This window comes from Amblyomma americanum, chromosome 7 (genome assembly GCF_052857255.1).
Source record: "Amblyomma americanum isolate KBUSLIRL-KWMA chromosome 7, ASM5285725v1, whole genome shotgun sequence".
In the NCBI taxonomy this organism is placed as follows: Eukaryota; Metazoa; Arthropoda; class Arachnida; order Ixodida; family Ixodidae; genus Amblyomma; species Amblyomma americanum.
In genome coordinates, this window is record NC_135503.1 from 77,783,610 (window position 1) to 77,807,695 (window position 24,086).

The window sequence follows — 24,086 nt, forward strand, 5'->3', positions numbered from 1 at the left end:
GGCCCCACATTTCCTGTCTCGATGTTATTGGCGCGAATTTCGGATTGCTCACATGGTGCTCAAATCAATTGTAAGGCGCCTAGTGTTTGGTGACGCAGCTGGCTCACACTTTTTGCTTTGGTTTCACTGGAGCAAAGTTCAGGCTGCTTACGCGCTGCCCAGTAGATTTTAGCACATCGATCTGGTGGTGAAAGTAACTGGCACACAACACACTTCTTGCTTCTGTTTCACTGGTGCAAATTTAGAATTGCTTGTGCATTACCTACTTTTGGCTGTGGCCAGAGGTGGACAATGTCTCGTTTAATTTTGTCGTACCGAAACTATTTCAATGTAAGTCGTACAGTGAAGTGTACCTATAATACAGGCAGGTAAGCAATCTTAAATCAACAGTAGCTCTTTCCATCTGGCGATTTTGTCTTCTGTTTGGAGCAAGTGGTCCTTCGGCTTGCAATATTTAATGAAGAGACTGAGTGCCGAGGAAACTTTTTTCCAGGGCAAGATAAAGAATGAGCGCGTAAAGGCTAGACACAAGCCAAGATCAGCATGGTACAGAAAGGCTCGATGCAAAGATAATAGCGTTCCTAAATTCAAGAAAATGTGAAAATTCTAACAGATAGAACATAAGACCGGTAGTCAGCACATCTCTAGTGCTTGCAGAACAAAAAACAAAAACAAGCTGGACATCGTCCTCAAATGGTAATGCTTTGCAGGTGGCTCACAAAGTGAAAAATAAATGGTGGGACGGCCATTTGCCTCTCCTATGTACCATTTTGTCACAAGTTTAGAGTATTGTGTGCCTTGTTAATCATCATCAGCAGTCCAAATATCATGAAGGCAAACAGAAGTGTAGTTTTCACTCCTTTGAAAAACCCTTTCAGGATTTTAAATACGCGCCACACCGCACCTGTGCAAGAATACGGCGTGCAAGGGTTCCTTACTGCCCGGTTGCAAAATAACAGCGCGATCCTGGCCTTCTGAATCACTGTAAACAAAAATGTTGACCTAGTACAATGCAGTACTTGCAGTCTAGGGAGCCTGCACGTACCGCCTTGCTTAGGGTGGGGACATACTTTTTAGTGTTACCACTTCTGGGGTCTTCACGGAAACCACACCATTTTGCCCCATGGAAACGGAGACCATGGAGCACTTGGTATTGAGATGCACAGAACTTTGCCCCACTCTCCCAGGGAACAGCTACAGACATAGAGCACTGGGATTTTCTGGGGAGGACAGGAGACTGGATGAGAAAGGCCCGACTTGGACGAAGGGAAGGTTAGAAGATTGGTGGAGGTAGTCAAGGGAGGGGTGAATTTAGAGAGGAAAAGATTGTCAAATTAGAGATTTTGAAAGCAAAATAGAAGGTAGGTAGGTCGGTCCGTCGGTCGGTCATTCCTTCCTTCCTTCCTTCCTTCCTTCCTTAAGAAAGCTCCACTTCTCGCATACAAACCTTGAAGGCCATGTTACGGCCTAGATACGACCTTGAAGCGGCCTCAGTTAATAAAGAAAAGAAGAAAACAGTGGTGTAGGTGGGAATCGAACCTGAGCCTCCGGCATGCAAGATGGGGATGCTTCCACTCCGCCACGACTGTTCTTTCTTTTTTTCCTTATTGCATGGAAATACAGCCACCCTGACGGGCTTCAAGTTCGACTTAAGCAGGTTGCATCCCGCAGCCCGTCATACACCATCACACCAGAATCCTGCTCTCACTTTGCCCCCACATCAAAATTCCGGGAGACGCACGCATGCATTGAGGAAAGGGAGCAAGGCAGGAGGTCGATCCTGTGCAGTATTTACCCCCCGCACCATAGCCCACTGCTCTCTGAACAGAGACTTTGATGATCTTGTTGGCTCTGCATGGTGTTCTGTCAAGTGGCTCTTCCACTGGCTGAACAGTCCTATGAGTGCTAAAAGATCACTTCGAACCTTAGAACCTTCCATTGTAGGCAAAAATCTTATAGTATAGGGCGTAATCTCAATGTTCTTTTTGACAGTCTGTTGAAGAATGTCCCAAAAAACACAGCATCACGACAGAACACAAAGCAATGATCAATATAGTTTCTGGCTGCTGACACAAGTGACAGTTCACGGACCGTGGCACAAAGTCCGTTTCTCACAGTGCCGCATTTTGACAGGTAAGGTAGACTTGTGAAGTTTAATAATTAAATAAAGAAAGTCTGCGGCCGCTTCAACACACATCCGTTGCACCCGCTTTAACACAGGATTGTCTAGAATGGAGAGGTAAGGCTGATACATCGGTGCAAGAAACAATGTCTCAGTCAGAACTCTTGTAATCTGTCTTCTGGATAGACTGTACAGGAATTCTAAGGAAAACAAAACAGCGAGGAAATGGAATGCCTGTTCGACTCTTGAAAGTGAGTGAAGTCGCATATAGTGAATGCAGAGATGTCTAGGAAATGTATTTTCGGGATATGTACTGAGGCATGCATGAATACTTCAATTATGAGCACGTAAATTACAGATATCCCAAATAAGCGAGTAGCGAAGTACATTTCCGGTATGGCGTGCAGTCATAGTGCCATCATGTGGCAGCCACTGAAACCCCAACACGCTGTGTACGGCGATAATCCAGCAGATGGCGCGCCTCTAGTGAATGCACAGATGTCTTAGAAACGTATCTTCTAGTTATGCTCTGAGGAGTTCATGAATAATTTATTAATGAGCATGTAAATTACACGACAGAAACCATGTTTAACCAAGCATAACCAACCTTTCACTCCAACTAACCAGGTTCAGCAGAGTTGAACCACAGCCGAATTTTTTGTGCCCGTCAAAGGCACGGGAGTCATGGTTGTGGCTTTTGTATGCTGCTGCCGAGCGTTGCGACCTTAGCACAATGGGCAAACACCTTAGTAGCTACACGGCTGGGAGTTTGCTCTCGAACGCGGCAAGTGTGCGGCAGGAAGGAAATTCAACGTGCCCGAGAAGTCTGTCCGACAATGGCGCAACCAAAAAGGGTGTATTGAGGAACACAAGCTGCAAAGCACGCTTTCCGAGGCAAGCCATGCAAATTTCCTGAACTGGAAGAAGAGGTGCTCTGCTTTGTGATGGAAGTGAGGAACAACGACTACGCGTTAACAATGGACATGCTTTGCAACTTCTTGTGGGATGAGCCTGCAGAGCACAGCACTAGAGTCAGAAGACTCCACGAATGATGATTCAACATAGAATAAATGCCGCTCATTCTCCGATTGGCATGTTTTTACTTGAAAAAAAATTTTTTTTCCACCCCAAAAATTGCCCCTTGAATGTGGAAAAAAAAGTGCGGCCCTTACACGCGCCTATATGGTACATGAAGGAAGGAAAGAACTCAGGAGAGGCAGTTACATGACTTTGTTTGAAGCTGGCAGCCCCCTGCTTCCCTCCTATACTTGGCCGTCGTCTCAGCGCGCTTGCGCATGTGCAGCAGGTATTGCAGCAGACTACATCGTTGCGCCGTCACCAAAGACTTTAAGTAGTCCTTGTGAAAGCGTGTAACTTCCGGCACACTTTTTGGCGTGCAGCTTGGATAGCGTAAAGCCCCTCCATGGCGTTTTACACCAGCGACAACAGAGGTGCTTTAGGATAGCGGGGGCCTCTCCTGAGTTTTCTTTCCTCCAGGAATGTTGATGCATATATGCGCTCCCACACCAGTGCTGCCAGTTCTGGCTGCACTGCCGCCAGCGCAAGCTGATGAGTTCGTAATACACCTTCTGTCATCCGCTGCTGCCGAACTGAACCTCACACTGTGCCATGCTGGGATGCATGAAAGTTTCTGCAGCCGCAATTGATGGTTGCATCACTGTTTAAAGTGCTAGTGCAAAAGAAACAAAACAAACATGGTATGCTAATTAATTACCTCCAATCTGCATACGTTTGAACTGAAGCTCGAATCCTCAAGAAAATGGTTCAGCTGCCCTTTTAGTACCTCTGGTGAGCAACCTGCTTGATGCAGCTGTCCACTTGCTATTACAGATGCTTGGAAAGCACTGCAATGGCTGCCTTTTTTTTTTAAGGTATACAGAATGCACATGCTGTCAAGGCAAAGAAAAAATTGTGAAGTAAGAACTGGTGGCTGCCTTCTGAGAAATGTGGTGCACTCCTTGGTGAAGGAATTGTTTTCTCCGCTGGTTAAAGATGAAGCGAATAATTACTGTTGAATTTATTCTTATTTGAGGTGAGCATTTTGCAGTTACCATGGAAGATGTATAGATTAGAACTTAAAACAAACTGTACTGGAAATGGGCTTAAGAATTTTGACGTAGTGCTCAGAATAGTATATGCATGAGAATTGAACCGGAAACCATATGCACTATCATGTGAATACTGCACTTTCTGTGTACGGTGAGAACTGCATGGGACCATGTTAGTGTGTGACAGTTGTGAAAGTCTGGAGGATATCTTGCATTTACTTATTTTTCTGAGATGCCAATGCAGCCATTATTATTCCTTTTTTTTATTGTATTTGTTTGGGGTTTAGGAAAGCAGATGCAGTTATAGCGAGCCTGTTATGCGGACGAATTGAGTGTGTACGGGTTTTTAGTTGAGGACTGAGAAAATGATTTCTTGGCATACCTTGTCTACCTTTTAAATATCCCTTTCTGTTTTTTCTTTCTATTGTGTATCTTCTGGGGGCTTGTTTTTGAGCACTTACAAATGTGCCGTCTTTGCCAAAAATAACCGGGCAGCGGTAGTTTGTTTCTTAGCCACGTAGCGAAGAACTTATGGCAGCCATTAAGCTCTGAATCTGTGTAAAGTAAGGCGAACCCTTCTCCTCATATTTGGACAATTTCCGGTCTTTAGGGGTACTGTAAAGGCTCCGCTATACAGCAATTGAGAAGTAAAAATCTGTTGCTCAGTTACTTTTGACAAAAGGGGTACATAGAATTGTTTAAATCTGTATTCTTAAAGAGTTCCAATTTACATGTACAACACTGTTATGTGAGCCTTTCAATGCAGGCTAATACAGACCATACCGTGTACTTTGTTAGGGACCACTGGTACAGACTGGGTGGGTGCAATTGCTCAGTGGCCACTTTATGCCTGTCCTCGCAGACACCCAAACATCCTGTGTCTCTACAACTGGTTCCACGACGAGACCCGCATCTACCTCATATTGGAGTACGCTCCGCAGGGGGAGCTGTATCACCGTCTGCGGTTGGCAAGGCGATTCACTGACCAGCAGGCCGCCACAGTGAGTGCTCTGTCCTCATCAAAGATGTCAGGAAAAGTGCTGTGGTGCAGATCACGTGCTATTAGGCTGCTTTGCAGCATTGATTAATGACGGAGCTTGTTTCTTCGCCTGTGGCTATGCGAAGATTCTGCTGCAGGGACCACCTGTCAGTTGAATGACCAGGGGTGCATGGTAATGGCTAATCCTAGCTGCTAGCTGGTTTGGCATCTTTAGTAGGAATAGTTTGCACAGATTGATGGATGAAAGAAGCTGGACACTGCACCAGGGCTGACGCACAACTGAGGGGTATATTAGGAGGAATACTCACTCTAAATATGCTCTGGGATAAAGATCACTGTTCATCAGTGGCTATGACATTCACCTGCTGAGGTCAAGGTTTTGGGATCAAATCCTGACTGCAGTGGCTGCATTTTGATGTAGGCAAAATGTAGAAACCCCCATGTGCTGTGCGATGTCAGTGCAGATTAAAAAACCCCAGGTAGATGGTTGAAATTATCGCAGTGTCTCTCATAGCCTACATACAATTTTGGGACATTAAACCCCACATAACGTATCAAAACTAAAGGGGAAAAAATGGACTGACACCATTAGAAAGCAAAGAGAGTTAAGTTGCAAAGCCTGCTCTTGTCTACACACAAAGTTTATTGAGGTATGTGTGCTGCTCACTAGTGAGTAAGATTGAAGCTTGGCTTACAAATGTGGCACTGTTCTGTGTTATGTCGTGGGTCTCAGGAATTTCTCACATCAGTAAGTCACAATGCTGTAAAAGTTTGTTTGTCTGTTTTCTTTCTTCAGCTCGGAGCATATTTATTCTATGTGTTCCTTTCAATAAATTTAGTTCAGTCAGCTCTGGCGTTGTGTCCTTGCTCTATCCATCCATTGCCTGTGCAGGTTGTTCCTTTTCAAGAAGGTGTCAATCTATTCTGTTTGCTATTCTCTGGCATGGCTGGCTGCAGTGGATGTTGCTGTTGTCTTTGAAAACTGTGCCCCTTAACCTGATAGATGATGTGCAAAATGTTAACAGCTGTATGGAATGATACTTTTATTGATGGGAGAGCAGCTGAGTGGGATAGAAAAGCAGGACCTGCCAACATTGCTTCATGGCAGCAGTGACATTGGAAGTGCGCTCTGCCCAGCCTTACACTTGCACAGTGTTGCAGGCTTCACCTTTCTCTAGATGTGGCAAGCAGTCGTCCTCATGCGTCAATATTTAAGTAGACTTTTGTCTTGGTTCTGACTAAAGATGCTGCTCACGGTTTTTTAAAACCTTGGCATGGTAGCCGTACGTGGCTCTTCATCTTGACTGTGAATACAGCTCTGCATGCATCCTGCTTGTTGCAGCAACTAGTATATATGCATGAAGAAAACCACCTCACAGGAGGTGACATAAGATTGGGTGAAACATTTAAGAGGCTTCTGACCCATCTTTACGAGGTATTTGTGGATTTAAGTGTTCGTCCGTTCATGTCTTTTGCATAATTGCCTGTAGTGTCGCATGTATTGTAAGAATACAGTCGAGCCCAATTATATTGGCCACAGTTATGACGAACACTTGCTTATTATGAATGAGGGCAGTGCTATGGCCAAAATATGCATTGGTGCAATGGCACTAAGTCTCAGATAAAATGGACAACCCTGGCTGCAATACTCGATTATAGCGAACAAGGACATGCCCTAAGCTTGCCCTAGCGGCCGAAATTCCCACCAGTGCGGACACCGAAGAGCTCTCCTCAACTCCCCCTCGACAAATTGTAGCAAAGGAATGTATTAAAAACCAGCACTGCTTCCAGAGCCCTTCATTATGGGCTGATACTGCATTTAACCACCAGCAAAGGAGCTGCCGACGGGCACAAGGTCAATCTTACGCGTGTGAGTACTTGCTGCAGAAGCAAAGCGTGGGTGCAAAAGTGTAGTAGTGGCTGTCGCTGAAAGGGAAGCTACTGTGCATGGTAAGTGATGAACCAATGGCAGCAGTCGGGGAAGTTTGAATATCAGTCACATGGTAAGCCCTGCAGATCCATATGGTCACGTGTTGTGCTTCACCTGCTCAATCAGCTCCCCACTTTCTGCGCTGTGTGCAGGCAGCGTGCAGACGGGAGATAGCATGTTCTGCGTGCACATGCACTACGGTAGTTTCATTGCTGCATCCTTGCAATTTAATTGACGTGTGGAGACGAGGAGAATGACCTACCACTAGTTGTCATGAGCGTTTAAATCGCAATTAGTAAATTGCAACCCTAAAGCAGCCCGGCGGCAACAGTAGTTTTGGAGAGCAGCACATGACCGCTCTGGAGAGCTCTGAAGGCACCGTGATTGGGAAGCGGACATGTGTAATGGACATTTTAAATAAATAATAAATACCACTTTTGTCTAGCTGGGAAGTCCACTTCAGTGAAGTTCGGATAAAACGAACATGATCCACGTGACCATCAGAATCTTTGCCAGAGAAATGGTGAATGCATCTGCGAGCAAACCATGTCCTGAAGGAGGTGCAGTCAAAGATGCAGCATTGTGATTGACCTATCTTCAGAGGTGCACGGCTTGTGCTGTGTGGGTGACAATGCATGCAAGTAATTCTTCAGAGGAGAAAGAAAGCCTGTGGTAGAATGTTGTATGTTTGTTGTCACGGCAAGGAGAGATGTTGTGAAGGCTGCTTGGAAACTCAGTGCTCCATCAGTGGCAGCAAAAGCGTGGGAGACATACGAGAGACTACATCTACGACTCTAGCTTAGTTTATCAGCATTGTGTGAGGCATACAAAGAGGTCGCATGCAGCAGTCACTACCGGACCACCAGATATTGCAATCACCTGTGTGCACCCTTGGGTTATCAGTTGGCAAGTGTGAAATTGAGGCGCTTTTTTTGAACACCTACAAAAAAGGTTTTCCATCTTGTCTGGCCCAAAGGGTGCAAGCAAAGCCAAGATGCCTTTCTATGGCAGTAGAGTGTTGTGTGCCTTCTCTTTGAGGCCCTCAGGCAAAAACTTGTAAACATATTTTGCTTTTATACACACACAGCAGATCGTGGAGAAAGGAAACAATTCAGAAGAGGGCATTACATCACCATTTTTAGACCCAGGAATGGGGCCTTCTATATGCCAGTTGGCCACCAATTAGAGAGCTGGGGGCAGCTGTATATGTCATCTCTGTTGCTATAGCAATGCCCAACCATGTGCAGCACATTTCGCAGCTACTGCAGAGAACCTCTCCCAGCGCAATCATCTTAGTGGCCAAGCTTTCTGCTGGTGCCTTTGTGATGATTTCGTCATCATTGTGGTAATGAATTGCAGTACCCCTTCATGAAAAAAAGCATGTGACTTCTGGCACGCTTTCTGCAATGCTGCTTGGAATGCTGGGGCCGCTCCTGTGTTTTCTTTCCTCCATGGGCAACATGTTTAGGCAGGCAATCCTTATGTCTTCTATGTTTTATATTGAAGTTCAGTTTCTAAGTCTTTGGAGGTTACGGATAAAATGGAGCACTGCATTGCACGCAAAGACTGCTTGAAGTACGGCACAAGGCTTGGTTGGCACAAAAGGACTGAATGGCTGTGGCAGCTATAAGCATCCTAAAAACTATCGGGATGCATTAGTCACAAGAACAGTGGAATGCTATAGCATTAGATTTCACATTTGTCACAGGTTCTGTTGCAACTCCTATGTGTGCGAATCAGTTTCTTTGCAATTGTCACTCGATCAATGGGCTAACTTGGACTGCTAGCTGCAGTAGCAGGTATCCGCTATGCTGTGATAGTGCCAACATTTGCATATATCGTATGCCAGTTTGAGAACTAGGTTGCTCACAACCCGGTGGGCAGGTTGTGATAATGTCACAAGGTCATGTGACCTCTCTCAACCAATCAATTCAATTAACACATACAACGGTGGGCAGGTTGCTCACAAATCTGTGGCCAGGTTACCACCTGCCACAGTGGGCAGGTTGTGATGATGTAACAAGGTCACATGACCTCTTTCAACCAATTAGGGTGGCCCATCAGGGCAGGTTGTGATGATGTCACAAGGTTACGAGGCTTTTCTCAATCAATCAGCGAATTTTGTGACATGTGATGCCGGATTTTGTGCCTGGTGTGAACTGTAATGCTATCGCATTGAAGCAGACAGGTTCTTGCCAGGATGTGCTAACTTCCTGCATGCTTTGTTCACATGTGCAAACTGCAGTTACCACATTCTAGTATCAACCTGAGGGCTCCACCCACGAAACACAGGAAAAGCTACGCAATGTGTAACAAACATCTACAAAAGTATACAGTAATGTCTAGAAGAAATCTATCTTCAGATGTTCTGTAGACAATGAGGCAAAAAGAGGCGTTATATGCCTGCTAATGCTCCGCCAAAAAAGATCTTTAGACATTTTTATTTTTTGGAAATGGCTGCTTGTGTATGAAGCCTATAGGCACAAGATCAGTATGCTATATATTAAGAACCGTCTAAAATCAACCAGTGGGATTTCATTAGGTTTAGGGCTCATGCTTTTTTTAGAGCTGCAGAATTTGTTTGCTGAGATATGTGCAGTAACATAAATACACATGCAAATAAGGCAAGAAAACCCGCTTCGTCAGTCTCTGCCATAGTTTATTATATAAGTGTCCAACAAAAAAAAACTAAATTGCTTGGCATTAAAACTGGAAGTAGCAGGATGCTTGCTTTGCAGGGGCCGCCTTACAAATTTCTCTTGCACTGGAAAGTTTCATGCCTCCATTTTTATATCGTCATACGTTCCCGAGTAAACTTTTCGTCGGAGAAATTTTTAAAACGTTGCATGGAAAACGTATATTTAGAGAAGTTTTCAAAGCGCTTGTGAATAAACCTCTTTTGTCAGTACGTTTTTAAAACATTTGTGGATAAACCTCCATTGCTGAGATGCTTTTTAAGCATTTCAATCTAGAGTTAGACGTTGCTGGAGGACGTTTTATAGAAGTTATGTGCTTCATGGCACTAAATGGCAGATGGTGCTGTCATTCATTTTGTCACTCGCATTGAACTACTGACCAAGGGGCCCTTCAACAAAACCTTAAACACATAGAAAAGTGGTGTGAAAAATTGGGTTACGACCCTTAACCCAAGCAAATGCAAGTTTCTTTCATTGCTTGTCGCCACAAAAGTCGTGTCTTAAATTCAGCACAAAATCAGTAATGAATCTATGGAATCCGTATCATCTTTCAAATACTTAGGTTTCACTTTATCTAATGACCTAACATGGCATGTGAACGTTTCCAGCTTATTAGCATCAGTTAACAAAACACTGGGATATCTTAAACATGAACTTTGCCTCGCCGCATGTTACATGAAATTGCTCGTTTACAGGTCACTTGTTTGACCTGAACTGGAATATGCATCCACCATATCGAAGCTGCACCATGTTATCCTCATAACCAACATAGAAGCAGTCCGAAACCATGTTGCAAGATTCATCCATTCTTCTTATTTGTATGACGTCGATATTTAAGCTCTTAAAAACTAGATCTTCATATCACCTTTTTTAGTTCGTCATTGTATAGCTACCATATTACTGCATTATCTTCTCCAGCATATTGTCGACATCACCTGCCCATCATCATTCGCTGAAAATTTAAATAACCTCCTGTATATTTAAAAACATGTGGCATGGTTCACCATTATGTATAACCCTCCACCCCCTGAGGGGTCGTTGAGGACAAAAAGATGAGATGAAATTAAAACCAAAGCTTTCTGATAGGCAGAACAGCTACTTTTAGGTGCAGCACACCTGCATGTTAAAACTGCTTAATCAGTAGTTTCCCCTCTCCTTGTTCAGTATGTCTACCAGCTGTGCCAGGCCCTCAAGTGCTGCCACAGCCTCAAGGTGATCCACCGGGATATAAAACCGGAAAACCTGCTGCTCGGCCTCAATGGCGAGATCAAGCTCGCTGACTTTGGCTGGTCGGTGCATGCACCCACATCCAGGTGGGTGCACAGTTCAGTTGAAAAATCTTTATTGTATAGACAGCTCAGCACTGGCGAGCTTTCACTTGGCATTCATGGTAGCCCACATTCGCAGAGGTTGAGCCCTGCTCTTGCACGAATTTTTCATCGGTTGTGGAGATTCTAAGAAAGCTGCATGGATTTCTTAGCATTAGTTGAGTCTAAGCTTACTGGGTCATAAATCATTTTCAGATTATGGAATTCAGTGCAACGCAAGACAGATGCCATGTATGTGTAGATGGAACATGACAACTCTTTGCACCAGAGGTTCTCAAACTGTTTTAAGCCTCGAGCGGCCCCATTGCCTTACGAAAGGTGCTGAGGAACCCCACGTGTCTTGGCTTTTATCCCTTCGGGCTTAACTTGGATGCAAAAAAAAGATCATGGAGATGAGCAGCCGCCCAAAAATTGCCCAAATTCCATTAAAGAGCCCCTGCAGTACTTTTGAGCGTGTTATAATAACTTGCTCTATCACTGAATTGTGATGTCATGGATACTGGAAATAATATGTGCAGCAGAGAACCCACAATAGGGGCCCCAACCTAAAGTTTGCCGCACGACGACAGCGTTGTGCTCCTCCCGTAGCGGCAGAATTCTGAAGCATCGATCGGGCATGGTGGCGCAACAGTGCTCTGACTGGCCATGTTCGTGTGCTGCTCGCTGCCGTCTCCTCGCGGGCGCGGCAGATGCGAGCACAGCCTGATGACTGCACAGTGTGCCGATTATGTCCATCGGTGGGCAGTTTTTACGTGGTGATCGAAGTGGCACGCTGCACCGTGGTTGCCTAAAGGCGGGGAAGTGTCTTGCTTGACTTGTGGGCTTCCCTGAAATGACGCATTTGCTTACTCCCGTGTGTGATGCCAGCAGAAATCACCCAGATGGCAGGAATCGTTCAGTGCGAAGTAGCGGTGCAGTATCGGGCGCTGCAGTATTGATTAAAAAATAGTACTAGTGATCCATCACCTGCGGCAACAGGAGAGATCGCTGGTGGGCACTTAATATATGTGCACTTACTCGGCCAACACCATGTAAGCTGGCAGCGCATGCAACTGCGAAGGCGAAGTAGGCAGACACGATTCCACATGTGAACTAACCTTGTGTCTCTGTTGTACATACGCAGTAGCAGTGTGGCTCTGCAGATTACAGACCATGGACTGTAGACCTCAGGCAGCCGCGCAATAGTGTTACGTGCCTCATCGTTGCTCATCGGAACTAAGTCGTGCCAGTGGTTAGTGAGTTTAACGTCCCAAGGCTGTACGTAGATTGTGCGCAAAGCCGTTTTCGAAAGGCTTCGGATTAACAGATATTATTTTTAGATATCTTTATGGTAAATACGCCATCTGCTGTAAATATGACCATACGGCAGAAGCGGCTAGGCAAGTGCGACACCGGTAGGAATGGCAATGCGTTACCATATTGGTCATATCAGCTGTACACCCATGCTAAAACTCTCAAACCTCAACAGAATGGGATTCAGTAATGTGCACCGACATCGTGAAATGCGCTCTCGTATTTCGCACAAATCTAAACGCAGCACGATTTGACCTGTGACACTGGGATAAGCAGCTTAGCGCGCTAAAGCCATTGGAACACTGCGGAAAGGGAAAAGGAAAAGGTAGCAGAAATGTGTCAACAGCACGCACAGCGGAAGCAAGCAGATCGAGCTGACGAAGAAAAAAAAGACGCGAAACGCATTTGTGCCGCAGTTTCGTTCGAAGGTAGGCTCTAATTTCAGTTTTCACTTCGTACACCACGTGGTTATGCACTCAGGGCACAAAACTATGGTGTGACGAAAACAGCGCCCTTTTGGACTATTTGCTTGACGCCGCGCACACGAGCTGCTCAGCACGAGAGCGCGCGAAAATTTTTTGCAGCAGTGTCAAAGCGTGAGGACTACCCTCGAGCAGGCGCGCTCTTCTCTCACAGCGAAGAGAACATAGCGTGCACGAAGCAAGCCCCTCTCACGACGACGCCGAAGTGTCAGCCAGAAAGAACAAGCGCACACATGCAAAACTAGCTTCCTTCACGTGCGGGTGCCGCAAGCGCACACAAGTCAGTGACGAAGCTCGTCGGCCTGACCGATCAACTAGGAGGAGCCGCTTGGAGAGGGCGCTGTTCACTGCCATCTGCAGCGCCCCCTGGCCCAGGCTGTGACCCCTATTCCGCTTCAAAGTTGGCAAGCTCTCTCCTGTCGATTTTTCCAACCCTCTTCCTCGTCTGTATATGCATGTGCATATGTTAAGAATGGCCAGTGGTCACATCCTCTTGGATGCCATGCAGCATCCAGGACCTCAGCCAGTCAGCTGCGTCGTGCCGATGGGTCGGAAAGCTCTGCCTCCTGGAGGGTGTCCGCTTGCAGTGGAAGCATGGGGGTGAGGCTGGGTTGGAGGGTCTGGCTTGCGAGCGCCTGCCTTTGAGTGTGAAAAATTTTCAAGAGAGGGAAAGGCAAGAAAACACCAAAATTCAAATTTTGAGCGCAAATAACTCCACTTTTACAAAAAGCTTTCAAAGTATATTTGCAGCAGGATAGTCGTGAAGCGGCGTCCTTTAAATTGCACATATATACCACAACTATGTTCAATAGCATATTGCGGGGTTTTTTAAAGCCAACTGCAATTCTGTAGTGAAATTGTCAGCCACGGGGGGGGGGGGGGAGGGGGGGGGGGTTGAGGCACGCAACAGTGGGAACTCAGAAAGCCAAAAAAGCACTTCAAGGAACCCAGGGATTTTGCAGAACCCAGGTTGAGAACCAATGCTCTGCACCAAGAAGTGTCTGTTAGCACACGTCCCAGCCGCTCACTTATGTTTGTTGCTTTGCGCTGAATTCTGGCATCTGTGTAACGTTTCGTATGTTCACATGGCAGTGCTTCGGTGGGCTCTGAGAAATGATTACTTGCTTAATGTAAAGAAATCAGTGCAGAGATGGAGACAAAGGAGAAGGGAGGAGACACGCATGATGATTAACAAGTGCTACTATGAACTGTTTTGTTGAGGTATAGAGCAGAGAATGCAAGGGAAAAAAGGAGCATGTGCAACAATGGTGGGCAGTAACCACCTGTTGATCGTGATATGCGTCTCTATTTTTGCACTAATTTCTTGACATTATGCTGCACCAACTAGCCCAACAGCACGCCCTTCTGAATTACTTTGTTGGCCCAAATGAATGATGAAATACTGTTTGAAGAATTGCTGATTCACTCTGTACTCATCCAGAAACAGAATAATAAGAAGCAGAATAAGAATTTCGATAAATGGAAATATTTTTGTTTGGCGGCGTTGTCATGTGCTCATGCTTAGCTAATACAGACAATACTGACCAGGGCCATGGACATTTTTTGTTGTGTTCTTCATAGTGGCAAGTGGACAGCATGCATTAGAGGTATCTTCACTTCAATGATTCTCTTGGGCGTCCCTCATAGCCTGAGTCGCTTTGGGACGTTAAACACTCGTAAACCATAAACCATGATTCTCTGCCACTCAGCAGTGCATATGGCATATTGAAGCCACGGTAAAAATGGATCCATTCATGTCCAGTCTCTTAGCTGAGTTCAGTTAGCTTCAGTACTGTAAAGGTAGGTGGGCACGACTTTTTGGTCAATCTGCAAAGCTTGTGGTAACTGACTTCATCTGCTGATGAAAGATTTTCAAAGTGCAAGCATATATCTTGATGAAAACAACACCTTTGTGCTTTAATTGCACCAACAGTATTATGGTGCCACATAATATTTTGAATAACCTATTCCAAGTGTAGCATGTGCTTGCCATGATGATTCAAAGCTGGTTATTTCGTACTTGCATTACCAGAGCTTTGAGTTGCGCACTTTGTATTGCATCATGCATGGAGATCATGTTGCTCAAATGGAATTTTTGCTTCCTTCATACCATTCCTGTAGTGCTGTAGCGTGTAGGTTGCAGCTTGTACATAACGAAAAGCAGTTTGCTGTAAAATAAAAAAAAAAGTGCTTAGATAGAACATTGGTACTTCAGCTGGCTGAAAACACCGGCTTGCAGGTGCAACTCTCATCAGTATTTGAGCATTCTCACTTGTTTTTAAAACTGAGAATGCTTTTGGCAATCTTGAAGTGCACTGCAACGTTTTGCTGCATCGAGGGTGGCAAATAACCTCCACTTTGTTGGAAAGCAGCTGGGCTTACCATTGCTTTGTCATCTTAACCACACGACACAGTGGCCATTTTACTTGCAGGATGCTGGATAATAGCGCAGCTGGCAGTGTGCTGCCGCTCCTTCTCTTCTGTATTCCAATGTCCATTTCTGTCATTCCTCAAGTGTGACAGGCGAGCTGCATGCTTGCAAGTATTTGATCATGCGGGGAGTGGCTGCTGAATAGGATTACAAAGTGGGGCGAAGTTGCGGAGTTCAGATGGCTGCTTTTGCTTGCTCCACCACCCTCAACCTGCCCTGCGGGTCGGCGCTACCAGGCATGGCAGCCGTGAGCCAGCACAGCCAGTGCGTTAGTGCACATGTGTGTTGATTGATTGTATGCACTCAGTTAGATAACTCCAATGTGCAGTTCGTTGTAGAAAGTTTATTTCACATGAATGATGATAGAACTGCTTCGGGCTTTTGGCATAAAGTTTAATTCGCCCTGCCCGGTTTCGTTTCGTTACAATTGGGTTTGACTGTAAGCCATTTTTGGTCAGCAGATTGGGCTCAGTTGCTATTGGCCTTATGGGAGGAAAACTTCCAGAATATTTTCAGTGTGTGCAGCTGTTCATTTAGGAAACATCAGATATGTCAGGCATGAAATTTAAAGGAACAGCGAGGCCAATGTGATCCAGTTTTTGTTCTCAGTAAATTCTATTGTTAATTCTTTTGTGGCTATCGTTTGTTTCACAGCAAAAGACACATTTATTGCTAAGAAAATTGGATTTAGAAATGGAGAATTTTTTCCGTTCACTCGATTTAAACGCGTGATGTGGAGACCAACTAAGACTCCGTGATTGCCCTTCAGTTTGGAAGTGGGTGGCAATATAGCCTTGCCTATATGGACGCCATTGCAGCTTGAATGTGAAAACAGCTTTTGGGAGTGCTACACTGAACCTTTTTGTTCTTGTAAGTAAAGCAGGTGTGCCAGTGGCTGGTAGACACTGTGCATCCTAATCCTGCCTGCACAGAAACACCATTACCATTATCACTGCCAACTGCGATACCAGTATCTCATTTTTTTCTTGTGTAGCATGCAAAAAGTCCATTTTCACTGAAAGTGGGCCTCTTTGTCATTAGAATGCGATAGTCAGCGAATACATTCCAGCTTCAGTTTTATCCATCATCATATGACTCAAGGGTCTGCAGCTACAAAAAGGGGCTGCAGAGCGGAGGCAAACAATAGCTGGCCACATTAATTGTAGTCCAAAGTGTGAGTTGCAAACATTCTTGTGTTGCTTCTTGCAATGCGCTTTGCAGGCGAGTCACACTGTGCGGCACACCCGTCTACCTGCCGCCAGAGATGGTCGAACAGTGTGCCTATGATGAGAAGGTCGACCACTGGTGCCTAGGCATCCTCATCTACGAATTCTTGGTGGGGAAGCCACCATTCAACGGCGATACTATGGAAAAAATCAGCGAGGAAATACTCAGGGGCCAGGTTCAGTTCCCCGACCATGTCGGTGCCGAGGCACGGGACGTCATTGGAAAGGTGGGTGGCAGAGATGGCATTAAATTGTGTAAGGACGGTGGCTGAGGGTTGCAGCCGTGCTGCGCTGGTAGATGTGACGTTCAGGGTGTCTGGTGTGGCTTTGCTGTCCATGGTGTGAGTGTCTTCTGCAAATAACCACTCTGTTGCCTTCAGGTTTGCACCCTGCCGCACCTTTCACCCCTTCTTGTTGAGACCATTTATTTATTTAAGGGCCCATTTGGGTATTAAATGGGGGGTCCCTAGGGAGAAGGTGTACAGCTAATAACACGGTTGCCAAAAAATGTTAACGCAAAAAAGAACCCTGTATACACTTGTGAAAGGGCCACACTTTCTTTCTTTAGATTTTGACGGGGTGTGACCCTTACACAAAAAGAAAAAGAGCAATTTTTGCTCTCAATTTTGTGAGACTCCAGGTAGAACCAAGAATTACGTCTCGTCAGTTTATGTGCTGACCCATATTTTATAACTAATTAATGCAGGCCTGTGAATCCTTCACAGGAAAAACAAAAAATAAAGAATGCAAAGTCCTTATACACTCAAATACGCTGAGAACACAATACACTTATGTTTTGCACGTGCACATGCATACAATATAGTATCGATTATTGCAATAGGAAAGATAGTTGGAAAGAGAGAGAGAGAAAAAGTAAAAACAAAGTAAAGACATCTGCGATGTGGATTTTGATTCAAGGAATGTTAATGATATGACTGGAAAGAAAATTGAATTATATTCGCTATGCTGGCTCCTAAAGCATTCCATTTTCTTATTGACAAGGCCAATGAGGAATTTTGATATTTGTTCATGGGGGCACAAGTTGGTTGAACACCATGCACGTGATAGGCATGGGAGGGAATGTGATGTGCTGCTCTGATGCACCTGGACACGAAAGATGAATTGCTGTGGTAAAGGCAGTTGGAATGGGATAGCATGTTGCAACTTGAGAGGCTTGTTCCCATGTCTTTTCCTTCTGCAAAAAAAGCTAATTTTGGAATAAGTTTACTTTACCATGTCCAGATGCTACAGTGTTGGATACATGTCAGGCATCCATTTTAGTACGTGCTGTTTTCTCAAGTGAGCATGCATTTCTTTTTTCTTTTACTTAAACAATCACTGCATGTGCTCAAGGTCACTATATAATAGATTCATATCGCACTGTCGCTTCCTTGGTTGTTAAGCTGAGTGCAGTGCTTTGCAGTCTATTTCATTATGCAGCCAGTCATTACTCTGGCATTTTTTTTGGGAGCGGAGGAGGGCTATGCACCTTTAGATGCTTGTTTTTTCATGCACATGTTAGGCAGCTAGTAACGGATTGGAGACCAACCATGCAGGGTTTTTAGCACATTTCGAAAGCCACTGTGGTTCCTTAAGGCTCAAAAGATGAAGCCCTTGGCTATGGCATGAGCAATGATTTCCGCTGCCTGTCATTGCATGCAGGAAGATAGTCACCTAGTCTTGCAAAATGGGCCCTCACCAAGTGTTACGTCCGAGATGTGCACACACAGTTAACACACTTTGATAAAACACCATGTCAAAATATGTTAGCCCGCTTCTGCCAGTACATGCATTTGCAAGTATCTAATATTTTTTTTGGTCACATGGGCACACCATTGAGAGTTAGCCTAGAAGGATAGCTTCGGTGCTGGCCAAACAAAGATGATGGCCACACGCAGAAAGTTATCACTTCTTTTTTTTACTTGTTCTAAAAAACCATTAAATTGGTTGGATATTAGATGCATTGCAAATTATGCTCTTGCCAGCAGTCAAATGGCTGAGAAAATACTAGGACAGAGAAACAAACACAAGCTGCCACTAGAAAAAAATATTGTAACCTTAGTCAGAAGAGGCAGCCCGCAAATTAGAAGCCTGAGAACCCCGTCAACAGGCGACTGCACTGTACACTTCAACTTTCCCTTCTGCATGCATCACTCATTGTGTGGCATAGAACGGCACCCAGTTCAATGTCAGCTGAGCTTATGAGACACTAGACAGAGATGCAGAACAGCTAATTCGGGGCTGTGGGCGTGATAAATACAGAGCACTGTGCATGGTTGCTGTTTATTGTGGTTATGCTCTTCTGTCATTTACCAGCTAGCTGCTTCTCCGCATTGTATGATTCTGTTTTCCCAATTCTAGTCTCACATGGTGGATAGTTGGATGTTAGGAGCATCTCCTTTGAAATGGAGTGGTGGTGGGTGCTACCTTGCTTGTTATTTTTTTTGCTCAATAAATCTCCCAACTATTCAATCTGTCAAACCTAAACATACCATCTGGAAATTTTTCCTTAATAAAAATTTCATTGACTTCTACACTATGCCACTTCGAAGTCTTGAACTAGTACCTTTAGGTCATTGCACTTTTAAGCCACCAGTCCTCCAACCATTTCTCATTAGTATAACGTGGCTTTCTGTTGATCAGTGTCACATGAAAGCGAATAGAAGAAATTTGATGAGGACAGATCAAAGCATAACTAAAAGCATTCTTTAACACTGGTACAGCGACGCAGTAAATTTAAGCTGTATTTTTGAACACATAAGAGAAAGTTCGAATCCCTTTACTCAAAATTAATTTTTTCCATGGTTTTCTTTTTACACCCAGAATCAGCATGCAAATAATTTTGCATCTTGCTTGGGTGTGTTTTACTTTCTAGATTGGATTTTTAAATGCTTTTGAGGCAAAATCGCTGTTTAAAAAAGGTGAAAGAAGCAGGGAAGCAAAACCAGAAGTTGCGGTACTGTAGCATTCAGAGTGCCTCCTTGTTAATGCATTCTTGTGAGATACCTCCTTTCAAAGTGAATTTTCAGGCACTGAATTCAGTAACCTGCTTTAAGTCTACCAATCTTCAGTCCTCACTCAAACTCCTGTGGTGCGAGAGATGTACCAACAACTACAGTTGTGGAGAATTCTGCCAGTTTGGTAAAACTGGTCACTTCTGTCAAAGGCTTTGGCAGCTAAAAAGTAGATTGATTGCTGCATGTACTCTGTCCTGGACTACAGTAACACTATAACAAAATTGTTTGATGCACATGTGGTGCTGTTGCATGTGCCTCTCTGACATTTTGAACTTGGGCAAACATGCCAAATGCTGAGCTGAGCTGAAGACAAATGTTTCAGCCTGTGGGCCATGTCTGATATTAGCTGTGGGTGCTTGGTTCTTATGGCAAGGCTCAGTATTGCATTGCCTTCATTTTTTTTCTTGATACAGCTGCTCCAGCGGCGTGCCAAAGACCGCATTTCTTTGGACGAAGTGCTGGCCCACCCCTGGGTCACCAAAAATGCCGACACTACAGTTGTGTGTATGACACTGTGAAAAAAAAGTGTGTAAGCACGGTTCAGTGTGGCCAGTCCTCAATAAACTGAGCTGATTTTATTATAGGATAGCGCATCTTGTTTTAAACTAATCATTTTAGTACAAATGTGCAGTTGCAATTTATTTATTTATTATACCCTCAAGGTGCTGTCGTGAGCAAAATAAAAAAACCACTGCCAGTGTGTGCCGAATTGTGCCAAACCTTTGCCAAACTGCATGCCGGCGCCACCTGATGAAGCACTCTTGGTGCTGAGACGCGCATAGGTTTTGCACGATTTGGCACACACTGGCAGTGGTTTCTTTATTTTACCTGCAGTAGTGCATGGTACATTATAGATAGAGGACGGGCAAGAACAAAGGAAATAACCGAAAATTGAACTAAAAATACAAAATATACCTTTTAAGATTTTAATAAGTTGTTTATGTTGTTTTTAATTAGGACCTAAGTGAATTTAATTTTAAAACCACAATAAGTTTATTTTGTTTTTAATACAAATTTATTTGAGTTAAATCTAGATCATGTTATGTGGTTGCGTGATTTCTGATAGGTCTTTGCATTTACAGTCTCATTATTATTTTTTTAGTACATTTGCCATGCATTGGTGTGTGGTCTAGATGTTCACATAAAAGGTTTCAGGAAAGAAATGCCCCTTTTACAGGCATTCTTTTGTGCTTTTTTTGCTGAAAGTTTGCTGTAATGCTAGAGACACTATAGTAGGATATAACTTAAATAAACAGCAGTTGTTATAACACTGGGCCACGATCTGATCCGCAGTGTATTGTATTACTCCACTAGCCAATCACAAAAGTAAACGAAATCAGCTGCTTAATGTTCGACTTGATTAAACAAGCCAGGTATCAAGATTCTAGAGCTTACAATTTTTTTCTCGTCATTAGCTCCTTGTTTAGGAGAGGAAAGAAGTTTTAACAACGGACTACTTTTTTGTCGTGGAGGAATTCTGTGCGCCGGTCCTAAATGTGGGCGCAGCTTCATTGCAGACATAAGATATATCCGACTTAAATTTAATCCACATTGTGATGACTTTTTTATGTCTGTGTTTTTTTTAGCAATGGCCACTCTACAGGTGTTGCACATTTTGTTTAAAAGTAAAAGTAACAAGTCTATAGCTCTCAGTGGCACTTGGAAAAAATTAGGGCAACGGCAGTGTACCAGAATGATGAGTGAGAACCAGTGTTTGTGCAGACAGCTCGAGTGTGTGAATGTGCGAGCGAGGTGAGTTAATGTGACTGCGTGTATTTTAGCTCTGTAATTAAGTTTTCTTTGTTGGTAAATATAGCCTTTTGTGTTTTTCCATGCGTGTGTAACTGTTCCATTAATTTGTGAGTCTCAGTTTATTGTTTAATTTCATTCTATATGATGCTTTTGCATATGGTTACCTGTTCTAGATTACACATCTTGACCACATTTCTCTGCATCTTGTTTGGCTTAATTCATTTCATGCTTTTGTATTTTTTATAACCCTCTATAATGCGTTTATGTGATTGTTGATAAATGATTGAAATGAAAATGTAAAAGGCAGTTTATTTTCATAAAAATTATGGAGGGCACTCAACACTACTTATGTGCTTTTAATTTTGAAAGCGGTGTTTTTATTTTTATTTCCTTTTTATTTTTCTCTTCCTTTCTAATGACACACCTACTCATTAGTACACAGTTGTAAGGCATTGCATATACTGTAGTCAGATACAGCTTAAAAGCTCCACCCATATTTAGGACCACCGCATAGAATTTCTTCACAATGAAAAAGTAGTCCGTTGTTGAAACTTTTCTTGTTACTTAAACAAGATGCTTAATCACGAGAGAAAAATGGTAATTTGTAGAGTTTTGATATCTGGCTTGTTTTGTGTAGTCAAACATTAAAAAGCTGATTTCATTTACTGTTGTGATCGGCCAGCGGAGTAATACAGGACGCTGAGGACTTTGGCCCATTGTTGCCTACTGCTGTTTTCTTAAATTGTATCCTACTCTAGGGTCCCCTTTGTATGCCAAGCAGCAATGCAGTTTTGTGGCCTATAGGCGAAACACAAGCCTTTTTCTCTAAGGAAAATAATGCACCACTGTGTGAAAGGAAGAAGAAACTTTTTGCTGATGATTGGACTGGCATACTTTTAGCTCTTATTAAGACGTTCTCACCTTTCCAGAATCGTTGCATTTTGGGCGAGTTGGTACTGCATACTTTTTTGGAAATAACTGCGCTCACATAAGACAGGACATCAAAAGGGATGCCCACACCTGCACACACACCTGCACACACACACGCACACACTTACCTTTCCGTCGTTAACATGACATCAGATAAGTATTTCCTAAGTTGTTTTTTTCAGGTCACAGAACTCTAGATATGCCAGTGTTGCAATCTTAAAATTTTTTTGAACAGCGCAGCTTCAGTTGTGGCGGTCATGTTGAATATTGTTTGTCTTTGTTATTTTCCCCTGTTGCTGCTGTAATCTTTTTTTGACCCTGAACAGGAAATAAAGAGAAAAAAAATTTTGTGGCCTATGGGTTGCGTGCTCGCCTCTCGATCTGAAAATCCTGGGGTCCATTCCCCGCACCTTCATAGGAAATTTTGCTTTTCTTTGATGCTTTGGTGGCGTCATCTGGGATTTTTTGGACCACTTCTGCTGGTCAACACCAATGCCAGGTCTCGCTCCTGATGATCCATATAATGTTTTCACTTAAAAAGCCATTGTGTCTTTGTGGCATATGCTTTAGGTTCCTTTTGGAATGAAGCAATAAATGCCCCTTTCAGGATTCTATGTCTTGTGTTCATAGTCCAGTGCACCCTGCTGTGCGTCACTCTTGAAGGCTTTACTGCTCTTAAGTGAGAAATCATATTAGCTCTGTGGGATAAGGGCCATGTGCCCGTCTAGTGCTGTTGCTTCCAAGCAGCTGCAGTGCACTTGTAACCTGTTAAAAAATTTTTCATATCAGTCTTGCTCAACCCAATCTGGCTGTTGAATGCTTTGAACATTTTGTTCCCGCTTGAGGAGAAGAAATGCCCTCGTGGTGTCTACGCATTGCTAAAGGCCATTAGCAGGATCATTCGTAATGTTTAAGGATTGAATGCAGTGCGTGAAGGGAAATGTCAGCCATCAGCATGTTGCAGAAAAATTAGCGGTCTAATCGTGCTGCGTCTAGATTGCCCCACTGCAGGGATGCATGCATGCTGTTTAATGTTTTCGTGTCATGCATACGCAAGGATCAACCCAAGGAAGGTTGTCTCTAACAGAACCTTTGTGCACTTTGTTCATTAAGTCACTTGTAAGCACTCAGCGATGTCGATTGTAGCATGTCTGCTTGGAAACATCACCTGTTATCGGCACCCTGGTGCAAGCATGTTTTTGATTTCATTTACTTCATGCACACGACTAGTCAGACACAAACTATCGCACCCGAAGGGACTATCGCACACTGCAGGCACGTGAGAGGGATTGAGGCCCACTGGGCCCCACCGCCGGAGCAGTTGTTGCCATGGCAGCTGCATGACGTCTGAAATAATTTAACATATAGCCATTTCTGAAAAGAAATATACTCAGGAGTGTAACAGTCTGAGAAGTGTGCGAGCATGAAAAAAAAAAAGACAGACAATTACGATCGCTGGTAATGCAAAGTTTGAGTGCAGTTGTTCACGGCTGGCAGGTTGCGTATTGCGCTGCTAGCCAACCTTCGGGATCTTCCCGTGGCAGTCACCTTCCGGGTGGCGTTTCACTCTTTAACCAAGTAGATGACATTTGTGCTGTATGGTGTAAATCTGGAAAAGATTGAGCATCCCATACTCGAATGCAATGGTATCCATCCATATGTCAATGCAGGCACAGTCACTCTCCCCGAGGCCCTATAGGGTATGTAGATAACAAATTAATGGTCATGTAAATAAATCTGCGGTGGAATAAATTAGCAAAAAGCAATTGGAAGATTGGTGGCTCAAAAGCAGTGAGGTGACTTAAGGTTA

The 24,086-nt window shown here is 44.0% G+C and overlaps 1 protein-coding gene across 1 annotated transcript in view; it reads left to right on the forward strand.

Annotated features, from left to right (window-relative positions):
- LOC144099342 (aurora kinase A-B-like) overlaps positions 1 to 20,466 on the forward strand; it is a 33,768-nt gene extending 13,302 nt beyond the window's left edge. The window contains exons 5-8 of the mRNA XM_077632569.1: positions 5,054 to 5,192; positions 10,982 to 11,130; positions 16,573 to 16,804; positions 20,008 to 20,466. Of these exons, the coding sequence (XP_077488695.1) occupies positions 5,054 to 5,192; positions 10,982 to 11,130; positions 16,573 to 16,804; positions 20,008 to 20,112 (625 nt within the window). The 3' untranslated portion in view covers positions 20,113 to 20,466. The remainder of the gene's footprint in view (positions 1 to 5,053; positions 5,193 to 10,981; positions 11,131 to 16,572; positions 16,805 to 20,007) is intronic.
- The last annotated feature ends 3,620 nt before the right edge of the window (positions 20,467 to 24,086 follow it).